General features: G+C 44.3%; 1 protein-coding gene across 1 annotated transcript in view; it reads left to right on the top strand.

Annotated features, from left to right (window-relative positions):
- Positions 1-16,374, top strand: part of agmo (alkylglycerol monooxygenase) — a gene marked incomplete at both ends in the record, with an annotated part of 116,014 nt that extends 99,640 nt beyond the window's left edge. Inside the window, one exon of the mRNA XM_083632527.1 lies at positions 16,294-16,374. Coding sequence (XP_083488653.1) covers positions 16,294-16,374 — 81 coding nt within the window. The remainder of the gene's footprint in view (positions 1-16,293) is intronic.
- Between the last annotated feature and the right edge of the window lie 690 nt (positions 16,375-17,064).

Raw genomic sequence — 17,064 nt, 5'->3', positions numbered from 1 at the left:
GCATACCCGAGTGGCTGCAGCAACGGTTGGCTTCAGACTGGGCTGTAGGCACGAACAAGAGGCTGCCTCTATGTTTTTATGCATGTCAGTGGGTGGAATGGTGGAGGCAGGAGATGGGGACTCATTCATCTATGCCTCTTCTCTGAGGAATCCCACTGAACTCGTATGCAGAAGACCCACACATCTTCTCTCTGCACCATCAAAAAACAACAGGGGCTTGATTTTGCCCCCCTCTTCTCTTCTCTACCCTGACTCTTGTTTCTTTCTTTCATCCTGTTTCTGGACTCATGCCCGCTCTCCTCACGCCTTCCAACTTTCCACCGGCTAGAGCTGTGAGCGCTCCCCACGAAGCGCTCGGCCAGCGGGGGGCGCCGTGGGGATTTGTGGTTATTAGCGAGGTGCAGACTTCTCTTATTGAGGCTGAAGCTGGGCCAAGCTCATGGGGTCTAAAGCCAAATTACACAAAGAGATAGGAACAGGGGGGGATGCTCTCTGGGACTCAACCTAATGTTTCCACTGACTCCCAAACATGAGTGCTGTAAGGAGGAGGCATAACGGTCTGCAAGTAGGTTTTGAGTTGACATGACCTGAGTATATGACTTTGACCTTCTGGATACAGTAAGCTTACATAATATGACCTGAGTATATGACTTTGACCTTCTAGATACAGTAAATTAGTACAAACAGTGCTGTGAGGAGGAGGTGTAACGGCCTGCAAGTAGGTTTTGAGTTTACATACGCCCTGAGTATGACTTTGACCTTCTAGATCAGGGATGGGCAACTGGTGGCCCGTGCGCGCTTGCGGGCCGCATGGCCCCCGCTGGAATTGCATTTTTTTTTTTTTTTTTTTACAGTGCACCTGAAGGCAACATCCAAGATACCCGCTGAATAAGTGTCCAAATGTTCATGTCATTCTGGCCAATACTCCACTTCTGTTATAACATTTCAGTCTGGAATATGGAATATCTTTCAATAATCCGTATGACTAAAAGGCTAAGAGTAATCTTATGTGTAAGAAATGACTGTTCTACATTGATGTAAAAATTTAAATAATTAACTCGTTTTGGATTTATTTCGCTTCAAGAGTGCATGTGATCCTCAACAACAGGCTTTGAGAATCCCGGGCCACTTACTGATACTTATGCTTAAATTAACCCACTCATATTCTGGTTTATTTCAAGAAAAACATTTTATCTAGTGGAAATTCTAATTGGCAGGTAACTTTAAAATCTAGCAGCCATATTGGCAGGTGGTCAAAAAAGTTAATTTCAAGGCCTGCGGGGAGAGCAGGTGGTGACATAGGAGTGAGTGAGAAAAGGATGAAATATTGTTGGTTAAGACTGAATAATGACATCACAACTGTTCATTTAAAATGAGTTATTCCTCTAAACCTGGCTTCAAATGCCCCACATTTTTCACGCTGGCGCCGTTCGGCCCCCAGCCCTCAGCAAAATCTGGCCCTCTGGTAGCGAGGACGTTTTTTTGTGGCCCTCTCTATCATCAAAGTTGCCCATCCCTGTTCTAGATACAGTAAATGAGTAGAAACAGTGCTGTAAGGAGGAAAGTAGGTTTTGAGTTGGCATATGACCTGAGTATATTATGACTTTGACCTTCTGGATACAGTAAATGAGTACAAACACCAGACAAGCCTCTGGACAAGTGGATCATTCAAAATCAGCATATCATTAGACACCCCCCCTATGTTTTGCTACGCTTGTACCGTACAGAGACTACCACCACACACGTTATGTCTGCCCGCTGTGTGTGTATGAGTGGGAGTCTGTGTATGAGTGGGAGTGTGTGTGTGTGCGTAGGTGTGTACGTGTGTGTGTATGCGTGGGAGTGTGCGCGTGCATGCGTATGTGTGTGTGTGTGTGCATGTATGTGAGTGCGTGCGTATGTGTGTGTGGGAGTGTGAAGGGGATATTTCTCATGGCTGTGAGCGGCTCTCTGGTGGCTCGGCGTATCCTTCCTGAGCCTGCTGCTCCACTGTCTGCTCTCAATGAACAGAAGGGAAGTGCAGCCGGCAGGGGCAGTGTGTGTGTGTATGTGTGTGTGTGTGTGTGTGTGTGTGTGTGTGTGTATGTATATGTATATGTCTAATTTATGTCTCTACATGTGCTATATGTACTGTATGTGTACTGTAGGTGTGTATAGTAGTATTATTCATCATCAAGCATTAGTATTATTATTTCTGCTGTAAAATCGGGCATTTTAACATGGTGGTGAATGTCGAATGACTCCCTCAAGTGGCCATTCGTGGAACTGCAGTTTTGGACCCATTTTTCAGAACCGAAGGTTGGGGCTTGTGTGTGTGTGTGTGTGTGTGTGTGTGTGTGTGTGTGTGTGTGCGTGCACGTGTGATTGTGAGGTGTGTGTGACTGCGTGTGTGTGTGAGGTGTGTGTGACTGCGTGTGTGTGTGTGTGTGAGGTGTGTGTGACTGCGTGTGTGTGTGTGTGTGAGGTGTGTGTGACTGCGTGTGTGTGTGTGTGTGAGGTGTGTGTGACTGCGTGTGTGTGTGTGTGTGAGGTGTGTGTGACTGCGTGTGTGGCATCTTTCTCATTCTCACACTTGAGCAATGTTTAGATATCCATTATGTATATACAGTATTTGAGTGTTTGTGTGATTGTGTGTGTGTCAAGTCTCACAATGCTGGTATACAGATGTCTCTCTCTCTCTCTCTCTCTTTCTCTCTCTCTCTCTCTCTTTCTCTCTCTCTCTCTCTCTCTCTCTCTGTTGACCCATGTGTATTGTAGATGTGGATCAAACCGTATTCACAAATAGTTTTCATGGTTTTTTTTAGCCAACTTAGCTGACAGAAGAATGCTGATATAATAGAGTTTCAACGATACTGTCGCTGTTGAAAAGTTAATTTCGTTTATTTTATTTCATTTATTGAGTTTAAAATTACAGGGACAGCGCACATTAATAAACATTTCTGTAAATGTGCCAGTTTAGCCAGCTTGGCTAATTTTCAACCGTAGTCCCTGGGCAGGTATGATGGTGACAACTGCAAATACGTAAAATACATTATAACAGGAACAGCAGACACTGTAGCTACCTGTAGTGCCGCACACTTCATAAAATCAATAGAAATCACATGAAATAACAGGGGCTTATAACAATACAAAACATAAAACAATGCATAAAACAAAGCACGTCAAGATGTTACAGGGTATGGTCGCATACTTGATTGTCACTCAACCAAGATTTTAAATTGACTTTAAAAGAACGATAAGTGACTGGGGGCCCTATCTTCGTACAGGCGATATCCCCTATTTACGCTTGCGCACCTGTTTGCGCGTGCCTTAACGCAGGCAAGATAACAGTCCGCCTTGCGCATTTGTCCAGGTGTCATTCCGAGTTTTGCACCCCCGCCCGGCAGCAAAAAAAAGCATCCCCACCTCACAGGAGCATAATTGTAATGATTTATACAGAAACATAACTGTTTAAAAATGATATCATTGTTTGGGTAGACGTGACCTCCCAGTTTTAAACGGCGGAGACAAAAGGAAAGATTGGAGGATTTACAGTGGCCTCAATTAAAACTCGGTGAAACACTGAGCTGCCAGATCGGCTGTGATGCCAACCACCCTCCGGGTTATAGCAGGTGAAGGTGAATAGCCTATTGGTATATATATATATATATATCTCAATGGGCTGACTCACCAAAGGAAGGTGCAAAAAGCAAAACACTAATGAGGGTTTCCAACTTCCTTGATTGGAATTTGGAAACCCTCATTAGTGTTTTGCTTGCATCTGTGTTTATTCTGCCTTTTCGACACAAAATGGCCCCCGTGAAAAGGGTCTATCCCCTCTTGCCACAGACCTGGTGCGTCTGTCATTGGTCGTTTTTCGCTTTATAAAAGCACCAAGTGGGGGAGGAGCCAGGCTATGCAGAATCTTATAGACAAGACAGGCATCTGTCAATTTGATGAAATTGTCCCAGCTCAGTAGATTTTGATTTCTCAGGCAGTGACAGTGATGATGGGTATTTGGCTTCCTGGTGGTATGCGGGCTGTAAAGGTTTGAGTGCTGTACAATTTAATGTGGTTTTCTGTGATTCAGAATATCTGAATCTGATGCAGCAAGCCCCGCCCCTCTGGTATTTGCGAGCAGGTTGAAACCGTTTTTTTCCGTGACGCTGTTGAGCCGGGTCTGGTGCACTGTAGGCAGCCATATGGAGAGGCAGCTCTGGAAACATCCCATTACAGCTCATACATCACAGGTCTGACAGCAGCCATTCTGCCTTGTTTTCATTTCAATCACCAGTGCAGCTGCTGCCATGTTAACCCGCTGCAGCCCCGGCCTCTGGGGTGTGACGCATCTTCCTCATGCTTTATAGACCAAATCAGCGGGATGTTTACATTTACTTCCGGGTACCCCTGGGTCCACACATTATAATGGCGGTGAACGGCACAAACTGACGTGTTGAAGACAAAAACAGACAAAGAAGACAAAAATGGTTCGTCCGTGTTGTGCTGTTGTTTAATATCATTCATAACAACACTTTCACTAACGTTAGTGGAGACCAGACTAGCTTATTTACCTGTTGGACCAGACCAGAGTAGACTTGACGCTAAATTAAATTAACGTGGCGTCGGTAGCTCTGTCTGTAACGTTAACGAGTCTGCTCTCGCCGAGAAGAGCCTGGTGACGCGAGGTTACGAGTCTGCAAAAAAACAGCGAGTTTGACAGACAAACAAACATTATTAGCTAGCTAACACTACATAAAACAAACACAGAAGAAAGGCTAGATACGTCGGACAAGCATGTTTACCAACCGTTTAACCATTTAAATTGAAAGTAGTCGGCCGAAAACAACGAGAGGGTTTGACAGCATTTATTTGACAACACGCACATTTAAACCTGCCGCCTTCCCCAAGTGGTACCCGGAAGTAAATTTGTTTACATGGTGACGTCACGGTGATTTGGTCTATACCCATCAACAGCACCTGACCATAACAACTCTCTTCAATGTAGGCTTCCACGCATATGACTTTCTCAAGGCCCATACCAAGATTTTTCTATTGGAGCTGCTGTTAGCCGGTTGGATAGCTGATAAGTGGATTTGACCAATGTTTAAGTATTGTTTTCCCCAGATTTTTATTCTTGTCAGTGTTGTAAAGCCTCTGAAACGGGAGCGTACGTTCGCCGGGTTCTATGTTCCCCGGGTTCTTTGTTCCCCACTCCTGCTAAAAAGGGTTCTATGTTCCCCGGGTCCTATGTTCCCCGCTCCCGAAAAAGGGCTCTATGTTCCCCGGGTCCTATGTTCCCCGCTCGTATGCTTTTTTTGTTATGCTGATTAGGGCGATCACTAACTAATAGTGTTCATATGAGTGTTCTTCCTGCGCATGTTCTGTTTTGATCTAAAACAGTTAAAAACACGCACATCCAAGTCGCATCCGACAGGTGCAGAGGAAAGCGAAATTAAACAATTCATTTGAATGGCTTTACAGAACTTGTGCATGTCTGTGGGTTATATAGGCAGAGGTGATTTGTGCTGCGTGAATGGTGCAAATATTGATCTGTCTGTCTCTCTCTCTCTCTCTCTCTCTCTCTCTGAAAAATGTAATATTATGGATAGCATGTTGCTGTTCCTGCTGCTGAATGTGTGCATATATCTGAGCCTATAGACTCGAGCTTTCTCTCATGCAGTCTGTCAATGAAGTCTCACAACCTCGAGATATTGTGGTTTGCACTCGCCGACTTAGGACCCGGGGAACATAGGACCCTTTTTCGGGAGCGGGGAACATAGGAGCCGGGGAACATAGAACCCTTTTTAGCAGGAGCGGGGAACATAGAACCCGGGGAACATAGGTACGCTCCCGTTTCAGAGGCTTTACAACACTGACAAGAATAAACATAGGCATGACCCCTCTGAAACGTACGACGGAGTATTCGGGCCATGTATGACGGAGGAGGGGGGAAAAGATAGTTTCCAATGACAGGAGTAATTTTCCTGTCCTGTAAGTCAAAATTTTGTCTGGAAAAAAGTAAAAATTTAAGCACCAGGCAGAAGAAAAAATAAATCAGAGGTGCAAGTTTTTTTTCTTCAAGAATGAAGTCGAAATGTTGAGATTAAAGTCAAAAATTCTGTAACGAGAATAAAGATGAAATGTTGAGAATAAAGTTTAAATGTAAAAAAGAAAAATCAACTCCATCAAAACAAGTTATAGGAGAGCACCGCCTTACTGTACAGTGTGTAGCCTACATACTGTGCATAGCTCAGTCTCCGACTCAGTCAGTGGTATAGGCTATATCCTGAGTTTCTGAAGTGTTGCAACTGTATTGATCGCAATGCATATGACTTCAGTTTATCGTACCCACCCATCCATATGCCAGAGCGCATTGGGACCTTTGCAGTGACAATGCCTGTGTCTCAGACGCCGCGCCCGCCTGTCCTCCACATCCTCAGGATCAATCAACTTGATCAATTACTTACTGTATCTTGTGATACAATTAACATAGCCTCTCTGTACAGTATTGCATGGGACGCAGGTGTAACCATCAGCCATTTCCAGCTATTTCAGTTTACAGTAAAAAAAGACAAAAAGAAAGAAGGTCCGCACACATTTACCTTTTAATTAGCCATCCAACAACAGTGACGTTTCGAGCTCACGCTCTTCCGCCATGTTTAAATACACCTGTGGCCCGGTCATGTGACATGTCACATGATCGCGGATAAGTTACATAATAGAAAATACATAGAAAATACAAAAACATGTTTATTCAAACTTCAAATATGTACAGCTATACTATAGCAAATATAGATCAGACCCCTAGAGCACAGAAAAGACAAGATATCAGGCCAAATGGCTGGCATACGCTAAAACTGGCTAGGTCTAGATAGGCTCCTCTATATTTGAAAGGATGACCCTGATTCATATCCAGTAAGCTTGAAACCGATTCTGAAGTACAATTTCACTAATTCATCTGTGTGCAATTACAGAGAGGCTATGTTGTATCACAAGAGAGGCTCCAGAAAGACAATTGATCAAGTTGATTGATCCTGACGTGTGGAGGACAGGGGCGCAGTGTCTGAGGCATTACCGCTGCAAAGGTCCCAATGCGCTCTGGCATATGCATGGATACGATAAACTGAAGCCATATGGCATTGCCATCAATGGTTGCATTGATGATCTTTACGTTATTGATATGATACAGCAGCTTACAGTTAATAATACAGTTGCAACACTTCAGAAACTCACTTCCTGTAAGGCGGTCGCTCTCTCTCCTAACTTGTTTTGATGGAGTTTACTTTTTCTTTTACATTTCGACTTTAATAATAATTTTTTGATAAAAAAAAAAGTCTTTAGATTTTTTTGTTTGTTTTTCCCTAATTTGTATGCATCATACAGTAGCTGTGATCAAGAAGGAACCTAGTTGACTTATGTCTATGAACAGGTGTGGGGAGAAGATCATGAGAGGAATAAAATCTATTTGTTATCTATTTGTAACACTATAGCAATGGCAATTGCAATACTACAGTATTTGCAAAATGTTGGTGAGGATACAAGCTGCACTAACCAGGAAGGCCAGAAGAATTGCCCTTTTCACTCTAGAACTAGTACAAAATCAATGCATTTGTTTATAAGTTAATTGATAAATTAGTGTAATTTTTTTTCGCATTAGTGATCAATACATACAGTAGTTGATTCAGAAATGTCTGCTTGCCCATAATAATAATAATAATAATAAATTCAATTTATATAGCACACTTTAAAATCCAAGGACTTCACAAGGTGCTTTACAGATGCATGATAAAAGCAATCAAGCAATCAAACAGGGAAAAATAAAAAAATATAAAGAAACAGCTACTAAAAGAATAAAAGATAAAAGGATAAAAACATAACATGTGTAAAGAGAGAGGGAGGACCCTAGGGGAAAGCTAAAATAAATAAGTGGGTTTTAAGTTTTGATTGAAAAACGTCAAAAGAGTCTGTAGCCCTGAGTGGTCCAGGGAGCTGATTCCACAGCCGGGGGCCCAGTGAGGAGAAGGCACGGTCACCCATGCTTGCGAGTTTGGTCCTAGGGACAGAAAGGAGGTTGGAGCTGCATGATCGGAGTGTCCGGAGTGAGGATTGAGGGGTAACTAGATCTTGGAGCAGTGTGATGAGTGGCCTTGTATGTTAACAGGAGAAGTTTGTAGGTGATGCGGTGGTTAACTGGGAGCCAGTGAAGGGAGTGCAGAACCGGGGTGATGTGCTCTGACTTGCGTGTTTTTGTGAGAATCCGGGCGGCACAGTTTTGGACATACTGAAGTCTCTGGATGGTTTTGGAGGGAAGGGCAGCGAATAGGGAATTGCAATAATCTAAGCGGGAGTTGATGAAGGAATGAACCAGTTTTTCTGCATCAGGTTTGCTTAGTGAGGGGCGTAGTTTGGAGATGTTCTTCAGATGGAAAAAGGAGGTTTGACAGACGGATCTGATGTGTGCGTCGAGAGTTAGTGATGAATCCAGTGTGACACCAAGGCTAGTTATGAGTGAGGAAAGGGGGATGGACTGGCCACAGTCCATCTGTGTTTGAAATGCCCTGCTGCCACTAGGTAGGCTACCGGCCAAACCTCTGTTCGTCTAAATTAGGGGTTCATCAAAGGGCTGTGGGTTTGTTTTAATCTTACTGACTCTATCTAAAATAATGGGAATACAGGTCTGGACAAAGTAGTAGGGGAACTTTAGTTGAATATATGAGGGATCAGGTTGTTTGTACACAAACTTCATAAATCGCTTCGACAGCTTCTGGGGGCAACTGCTGTTGGTTTTAAACAGCAGTTCAATGTGAAACCATGCCCTCTTTGAACTGTAACGACTCCTTCATACTTTAAGCTAGACACTCCATTTAAACTGTAAATGAGTGACCACTTTTAGGACTCTATCCAATTAAATCAGCTTTAATTTATCGTTTGTTTACTGTTTGATAAATCATAGTTTATGTTTTTTACTTTTTCCAGCCTTTATAATGGGACCAGCCTTGTGTTACTTCCTGCATTTTTTACACAAAATGGCTGCTTTGGCTGCATTTGAAATAGGCCGTATTGAGCATTCTCTTTTGTCTAATTCATGTATCAATCTATTGAAGGCTTAAAAATCCTAAACGTTTTACATCTACATCTTCCCTTCCCTTGATGATTGAAGTGGATACACAAGGTGAAATCTGTCATGGATTTTAGCTTTCACCTGGATTCACCTGGTCAGTCTACTTCATGGAGGTGGTCCATGCATTTTGTACGGTGAATTCAGACTAAATCATAGACATCTAAACTGTCTTTTCAATACAGGCGGTTTGGGGACGTGAATATCCCAGTGTTATCAAAAAGCTTTTTACTGTGTGGATGCTTCTTCATCGGACTGAATCGGGCCCCAAAAGCATCTTTAACTACCACTGAGGTGCCTCTGAGCAAGGCACTTAACCCTCAACTGCCCCAGTGGAGCTCCCAGTATGAATGTTTTTTACCTGAAGCCTGGCGTTAGTGAAAAAGAGCCTACATGCCCAGCCTCTCTTGCCTGGGTAAATAAAGCTGAGTAAAGAAACCACATGTTCTTGGCTTTTGCTATTAGTCCCCTTAACAAAGTACCTTCTCCCCAAAACAAAGTGAGTGCGAGGCGATTTGTTGAGATCTCTACTTTGGGAGCTAGTGCTCTCTGGCCGTAGTGCTTATTTGTAGACGATCAAACCCGCTTCCTTTCCACTATGTAATCTGTCCCACATGGATTTCCTACATAGTCCATTAAAATGTAGCGCAGTGGGACCGATGGGGAGGGATGGGAACAGAGCGGGTGCCCTCCCCCCCTGCCTTCACATGCGGCTTTGATAGAGACGTCTGTCAGGTTTCTGTCCGGCTTTGATAGAGACGTCTGTCAGGTTTCGCTCCGTTTGAGCACAATTTGATTTGCGAGGTTCAGCCCGAGTCGGTGCTTCGCTCTCTATCCCAATCCGTCTCCGAGATGGACACACTGCAGCTTTCTGTATTTTGTCATCTTTCAATGGGCAGCATCGAAATCATTATGTTGAATCCCAGACTTCCTTTGAGACTTTGGCCCGATAGAGCTGAACATTTTCCATCCGTTTTTCCCCCATAGGGAGTTAGATCTTTAGCTGTAATGTTTAAAGTTTGATTCCTGAGTTCCTTATGGGATACTAGACTGCTTACAAGCTTTAGGAAGTTCCTACCAATTTGAGGAGTCACTATTTGCCATAGAAACATTAGTAGTAGTAGTAAACAACATACAGTAGTCAGTCAACTATCAACCTGCATCGGATCGGAGCTGCTCCTGTGGTTTTTACTGTCCAGACATTACATGTATGTATTTTCTAAAGCAGGGGTGGCCAAACTACGGCCCGCGGGCCAACTGCGGCCGCTGCCCGTTTTTAAGTGGCCCGCCATGAATTTAGAAAAAAAAAATGTTTTTTTTTTTTTCTTTTTTGCTAAAAACGTTTTTCCGTTTTTCTGTTTCAAAGTTTAAAACGGAAAACGAAAACGGGGGAAAAAACGGAAAAACAAAAACATTAAGAAAAATAAACTGAAAAACATTCCCCCCATTTCGTTTTTTCTATTTAAAACCATTGAAAATGGGTTATACTTGGGCACCCTGACCTGGTCTATTTATTAAATAAAAATAAAAATACTGAATTAATGTTTAATACTAATGTTATGTTAAATTATCTCTGTCTTAACCTGTTGGCACAGGAAAATAAAATTTGATAACATACAGAAATACCCATTGTAATAGGTGAGCGCATCAATAAACTATGTGTCATATATTTATTTAGGTAGAAATAAAATTTTTGATGGCACAAGGGTTTTCTGGTCCAATTTTTTTGCCGCGAAAACTGACGGGCTTAATATTGTTTGGCCTGCGACTCCTTATATTTTTCTGTATGCGGCCCACAACCAAAAAAGTTTGGCCACCCCTGTTCTAAAGGGATGAGTGCACAGGGGTGAAAGCCATTGTATTATTATTGCATGATCTAATATCAGTGTTGGAAATGAGGGAAAGTGATATTTCTTGCAGCGCTGTATAGAATCAGTGGTACATTAAAACACGTTATGTAAATCCCTGACCCATACATAACCCCGACCCATACATAACCTGACCCATACATAACCCCGACCAAGTTGGGCCGTCCCGGTGGCTCAACTGGTAGATCGCGTACTGTTAAGCCTTAGTCATTCCCACAGCGACCCAGGTTCCAATCCCACCTGCGGTCATCTTCTGCATGTCCTACCCCCCTCTCTCTCTCTCCCTGCCTTCATCTTCTGCATGTCCTACCCCTCTCTCTCTCTCTCCCTGCCTTCATCTTCTGCATGTCCTACCCCTCTCTCTCTCTCTCCCTGCCTTCATCTTCTGCATGTCCTACCCCCCTCTCTCTCTCTCCCTGCCTTCATCTTCTGCATGTCCTACCCCCCTCTCTCTCTCTCTCCCTGCCTTCATCTTCTGCATGTCCTACCCCTCTCTCTCTCTCTCCCTGCCTTCATCTTCTGCATGTCCTACCCCTCTCTCTCTCTCTCTCTCCCTGCCTTCATCTTCTGCATGTCCTACCCCTCTCTCTCTCTCTCTCTCCCTGCCTTCATCTTCTGCATGTCCTACCCCTCTCTCTCTCTCTCCCTGCCTTCATCTTCTGCATGTCCTACCCTCTCTCTCTCTCTCTCTCCCTGCCTTCATCTTCTGCATGTCCTACCCCCCTCTCTCTCTCTCCCTGCCTTCATCTTCTGCATGTCCTACCCCCCTCTCTCTCTCTCTCCCTGCCTTCATCTTCTGCATGTCCTACCCCCCTCTCTCTCTATCCCTGCCTTCATCTTCTGCATGTCCTACCCCCCCCTCTCTCTCTCCCTGCCTTCATCTTCTGCATGTCCTACCCCCCTCTCTCTCTCTCTCCCTGCCTTCATCTTCTGCATGTCCTACCCCCCCCTCTCTCTCTCCCTGCCTTCATCTTCTGCATGTCCTACCCCCCTCTCTCTTTCTCCCTGCCTTCATTTTCTGCATGTCCTACCCCCCCCTCTCTCTCTCCCTGCCTTCATCTTCTGCATGTCCTACCCCCCTCTCTCTCTCTCTCTCCCTGCCTTCATCTTCTGCATGTCCTACCCCTCTCTCTCTCTCTCTCTCCCTGCCTTCATCTTCTGCATGTCCTACCCCCCCTCTCTCTCTCCCTGCCTTCATCTTCTGCATGTCCTACCCCTCTCTCTCTCTCTCTCTCCCTGCCTTCATCTTCTGCATGTCCTACCCCCCTCTCTCTCTCTCCCTGCCTTCATCTTCTGCATGTCCTACCCCCCTCTCTCTCTCTCCCTGCCTTCATCTTCTGCATGTCCTACCCCTCTCTGTCTCTCTCTCTCCCTGCCTTCATCTTCTGCATGTCCTACCCCCCTCTCTCTCTCTCCCTGCCTTCATCTTCTGCATGTCCTACCCCCCTCTCTCTCTCTCCCTGCCTTCATCTTCTGCATGTCCTACCCCCCCTCTCTCTCTCCCTGCCTTCATCTTCTGCATGTCCTACCCCCCCTCTCTCTCTCTACCTGCCTTCATCTTCTGCATGTCATACCCCCCCTCTCTCTCTCTCCCTGCCTTCATCTTCTGCATGTCCTACCCCCCTCTCTCTCTCTCCCTGCCTTCATCTTCTGCATGTCCTACCCCCCTCTCTCTCTCTCCCTGCCTTCATCTTCTGCATGTCCTACCCCCTCTCTCTCTCTCCCTGCCTTCATCTTCTGCATGTCCTACCCCCCTCTCTCTCTCTCCCTGCCTTCATCTTCTGCATGTCCTACCCCCCTCTCTCTCTCTCCCTGCCTTCATCTTCTGCATGTCCTACCCCCCTCTCTCTCTCTCTCCCTGCCTTCATCTTCTGCATGTCCTACCCCCCTCTCTCTCTCTCCCTGCCTTCATCTTCTGCATGTCCTACCCCCCTCTCTCTCTCTCCCTGCCTTCATCTTCTGCATGTCCTACCCCCCTCTCTCTCTCTCCCTGCCTTCATCTTCTGCATGTCCTAGCCCCCCCCCCGCTCTCTCTCCCTGCCTTCATCTTCTGCATGTCCTACCCCCCCTCTCTCTCTCCCTGCCTTCATCTTCTGCATGTCCTACCCCCCTCTCTCTCTCTCCCTGCCTTCATCTTCTGCATGTCCTACCCCCCTCTCTCTCTCTCCCTGCCTTCATCTTCTGCATGTCCTACCCCTCTCTCTCTCTCTCCCTGCCTTCATCTTCTGCATGTCCTACCCCTCTCTCTCTCTCTCCCTGCCTTCATCTTCTGCATGTCCTACCCCCCTCTCTCTCTCTCTCCCTGCCTTCATCTTCTGCATGTCCTACCCCCCCCTCTCTCTCTCTCCCTGCCTTCATCTTCTGCATGTCCTACCCCCCCCTCTCTCTCTCTCTCCCTGCCTTCATCTTCTGCATGTCCTACCCCCCCCTCTCTCTCTCTCCCTGCCTTCATCTTCTGCATGTCCTACCCCCCCCTCTCTCTCTCTCTCCCTGCCTTCCTGTCTACATACAGTAATGTCCTATCAAATAAAGGCAAAATGCCCCAAAAAAAATCATCTAAAAAAAGAAAGTGTGTAGGCTACACAGTCCTGCTTAATGGAATAGTTCACTCAAAAATGACAATTCTGTCATCAACTACTCACCCTCATGCCAGTTGAAACTCATGTGAAGTGAGTCCGTATACTGTAACACACAGGGAGGTTGCCAGCACAACTCCACAGAAGCCTTCTCCAAAACAGCTGAAGTCAGTGGACCAGTTCTTCAGAGTTCCAAAAGACCTCCTGTGTATTGACACCATCATTTAGTGCCAATCTGAACTACAGCTGATTGATTTGCAACAGATAATGGCGTGCAGGTCTTTCTATTCACAGTGTGATTGTTCGTCTTTTTGTTTTGGGCCCCATTGACTTCAGTTGTTTTGGAGAAGCCTGCTACAAAGTTATGTTTTATTTGGACTAACAAACTTCACCTATATTTCATTTGGCATGAGGGTGAGTAGATGATAACACCATTTTTATTTATTATTATTATATATTTATTATTTTTTATTTTCGGGTGAACTATTCCTTTCAGCTTAAACCTTTATATTGTGATTTTCTAGGATGTCGATGGAGAAAATGAACTGGAACAGTCTCAGCTGTATTTACATCCTCGATCTCTTCCCTCTCTTCTTTCTCTCATCCTCTGTTCTCTTTCTGTGAGGAACCTGCTGTCAGAGCAGGTAGAGAGAGGCACATTCCAGCTTGTGTTGTGCTCTCTCTCTCTCTCTCTCTCTCTCTCTCTCCACACTCCTTCCCTTCTTTCCCCCCTCCTCTCTCTGAGGAAAACAGCTGCGGTGTCCAGGAGGAAACGTTGCTTTTTTTCCCATCAGGCCTTTTTTGCCTGTGATGGACAGCGGTCTGCTCTTGGCTTGCGCTGCGAGGTAGGATGCAGTTTATGGGCCAGAACGCAGTGAGCCCGGGGTGGAGGGAGGGAGGGAGGGAGGGAGGGCAGGGCCGTTTTCTGGCAGAATCCCTTCGACGAATAGCCTCATCCCCCATGGTGATGACCTCTTGACCCCGACGTGAGACCGCCAGGGGAGGCGACCCGCTCCTTAAACTTTTGGAACACGCTTTTTGTGTCATCCCGAGCCCGTCCGCCTCCGAAAGGGTCCCGGTGTTTTATTTCAATTAGGGATTCACTTTCACTGTTTTCCTTTGCGTTCATGACTGGTAAATGATACCTGCTTCACTTTCTGTATGGTGCAAGCCGGCTGGCTCTTGCACACTTTAAAGGGACCTCAAAATCAAAAATACATATTTTGCCTCTTACCTGTAGTGCTATTTATCCATCGATGGATAAATAGCACTACAGGTACACGGCAACTCACACCAACACAATCTAGATCTCGACTGTGTTGGTGTGAGTTGCCGAGTTTTGGAGCTATCGGTTGTAGAGATTTCTGGAGATTTCTGGAACTGTAGGAAAAAAAACTAAATTTGTCCGAACTATACCCACTAGCGGCTAGCGGGTGTTGTTTGGTCAAAAGATTTCTGGAAAGAGACATTGCTGTTGAGTTTTTCTGTCTTTTTTTTCTTTCTTTCTTTTTGCGCTTTGAGCACCACAAGCCAAGTGCCATCCAGTTCCATTGCATTTGAGAGAAGGCAGACATCTCTATGGCCAATATGGCCAATATCTCCAAAACTCGGCAACTCACACAAAAACGATCTAGATGGATAAGCACTACAGGTAAGAGGGAAAATATGCATTTTTGATTTTGATTTTGTTGTTTTCATTTTACAATTTAGCTCATATCTAATGAGACAACAGTAAAGTTTAAATTCCTAGTCCAGCAGCATTACAAACTGTACAGCTAATAATAGTGTGTGTGTGTGTGTGTGTGTGTGTGTGTGTGTGTGTGTGTGTGTGTGTGTGTGTGTGTGTGTTTACTGTAGGCCCAGTATACCCACCAGATAAAATCGTTAACAGTTGAACGTTACAGTGTAGGGTTCAACTGATAATGATTTTTGGAGCCTGATGAGGATACCGATTTTTTTTAGACCCAAGTCACTGATAGTTGATATTTTTCTAATCAATATCTTTAAATTGGACCATTTACAGCTCCAAGTATTTGATGAATTGTATTCTGGTCAAAGTGGAAACTCCTCTGAAACAGAATGTCCATCATCATGGGACACTAAAACTCCCTACTGAACCATGAGTGAAACTACCTAAAGAAAGTATGGTGGGTTAGCAGCTCGTTAAGGCAAGATGACCCACGCACAAAGTCTGCTACATCAGGTCGTTTAAATGAAGAATTAATTGACAAAAAACATACTTGAATGATTAAATGGCAAAATAAAATGTACAATCAAAAATGATAATTAACAGACTGTTTTTCTGTAGCTGTGGCCAGGGAAGAACATCTCTCACATGCTAGATGGATGACAATGACTGGCTCATATTGGATATTATAAAAGGCCGATGCCGGCCAGTATGTCAGTAAACTGATCTAAAATGGATCTAACCCTGTTTTATTTGACCTCCAAACTCTATTTAGAGAAGATAGTGATACACAGGAGGACTTCCTTGGCATCTTTGATGGCTAACAGTAAGGAGTTATTTAATCATAGACGAATAGCCTATGTTGCCAGTAGACGTTTGCCTGTGTGTTGCTGCTGTCTACACAGCTCAAATAAAACCACCAGTAGTTCACCATCAACCTAAAATATATATTTTTTTTTTATCCTAGTAGCAGTAAAATATCTCCAATATGTGAGTCACAACAAGGTGGCACAGCAACAGTTTAAAAGAAAATCTAAACTAACCTGTGCTGTGGGTCTTCTGCAGGCCTTTGTCTCCCTCTCTCTGCTGTACTGGGCGGTGCAGAGCTTCTCCCAGCTGCTCAGCATCAAGAGGAAGTCTGCCTGAGTCCACACGGGACGTCCCGACAGCTTCACACGTTCCTGACAGCCTGATGCTTTGTGACGGTTTAGCTTTAGCTGCTAAAAATGTCCACATAATTTTAAACGTAATTTCATTACAGCACCTTTGAACCAACTGTATTTTACTGATATAGGATATTGTATGTCTGTGTCATGGTACCCATACATCTCTGTAAAAAGCACTGTTAACTATACAATAGGCACTTAATAGAATAACTTGTCAAGGCAAAGCTACAATGTGTGACTACAGTAGGCTACATTATGATATCCTGTAGCCTATATAACAATAGGCTATAGCAATATCCTGTCAATAAGACAAGGCAAATATGCCCATACCTTTTTTTAATTAAAATAGGGACTTCTCTGCTTTTGGTTCAAATTGTACTGTAATAACAGGGGTGCTACTGATTTATATGAGCCAATTGTGAATCAGCATTTTACACATTCCAGTGGAGCCACTGAATATGTAATGGATTATTTTTTTTATGTTTATATGCATATGCATATATATATATGCAACACATACCTCTGAGACTTGTCAATGTCATAGGCCTACTACAAGATTGTCATCTGTAATGATTACGATTTAATTTGTAATATTGAACAATGACATTTTTTTCCATTTCTTTTTCCAATAAAACATTTTAAATTGTTACTTTATGTCATAGGCAGGGTC

The sequence above is a fragment of the Poromitra crassiceps genome, assembly GCF_964638095.1.
Source record: "Poromitra crassiceps genome assembly, chromosome: 1".
In the NCBI taxonomy this organism is placed as follows: domain Eukaryota; kingdom Metazoa; phylum Chordata; class Actinopteri; order Beryciformes; family Melamphaidae; genus Poromitra; species Poromitra crassiceps.
This window is presented reverse-complemented; position numbering and strand designations above follow the sequence as displayed.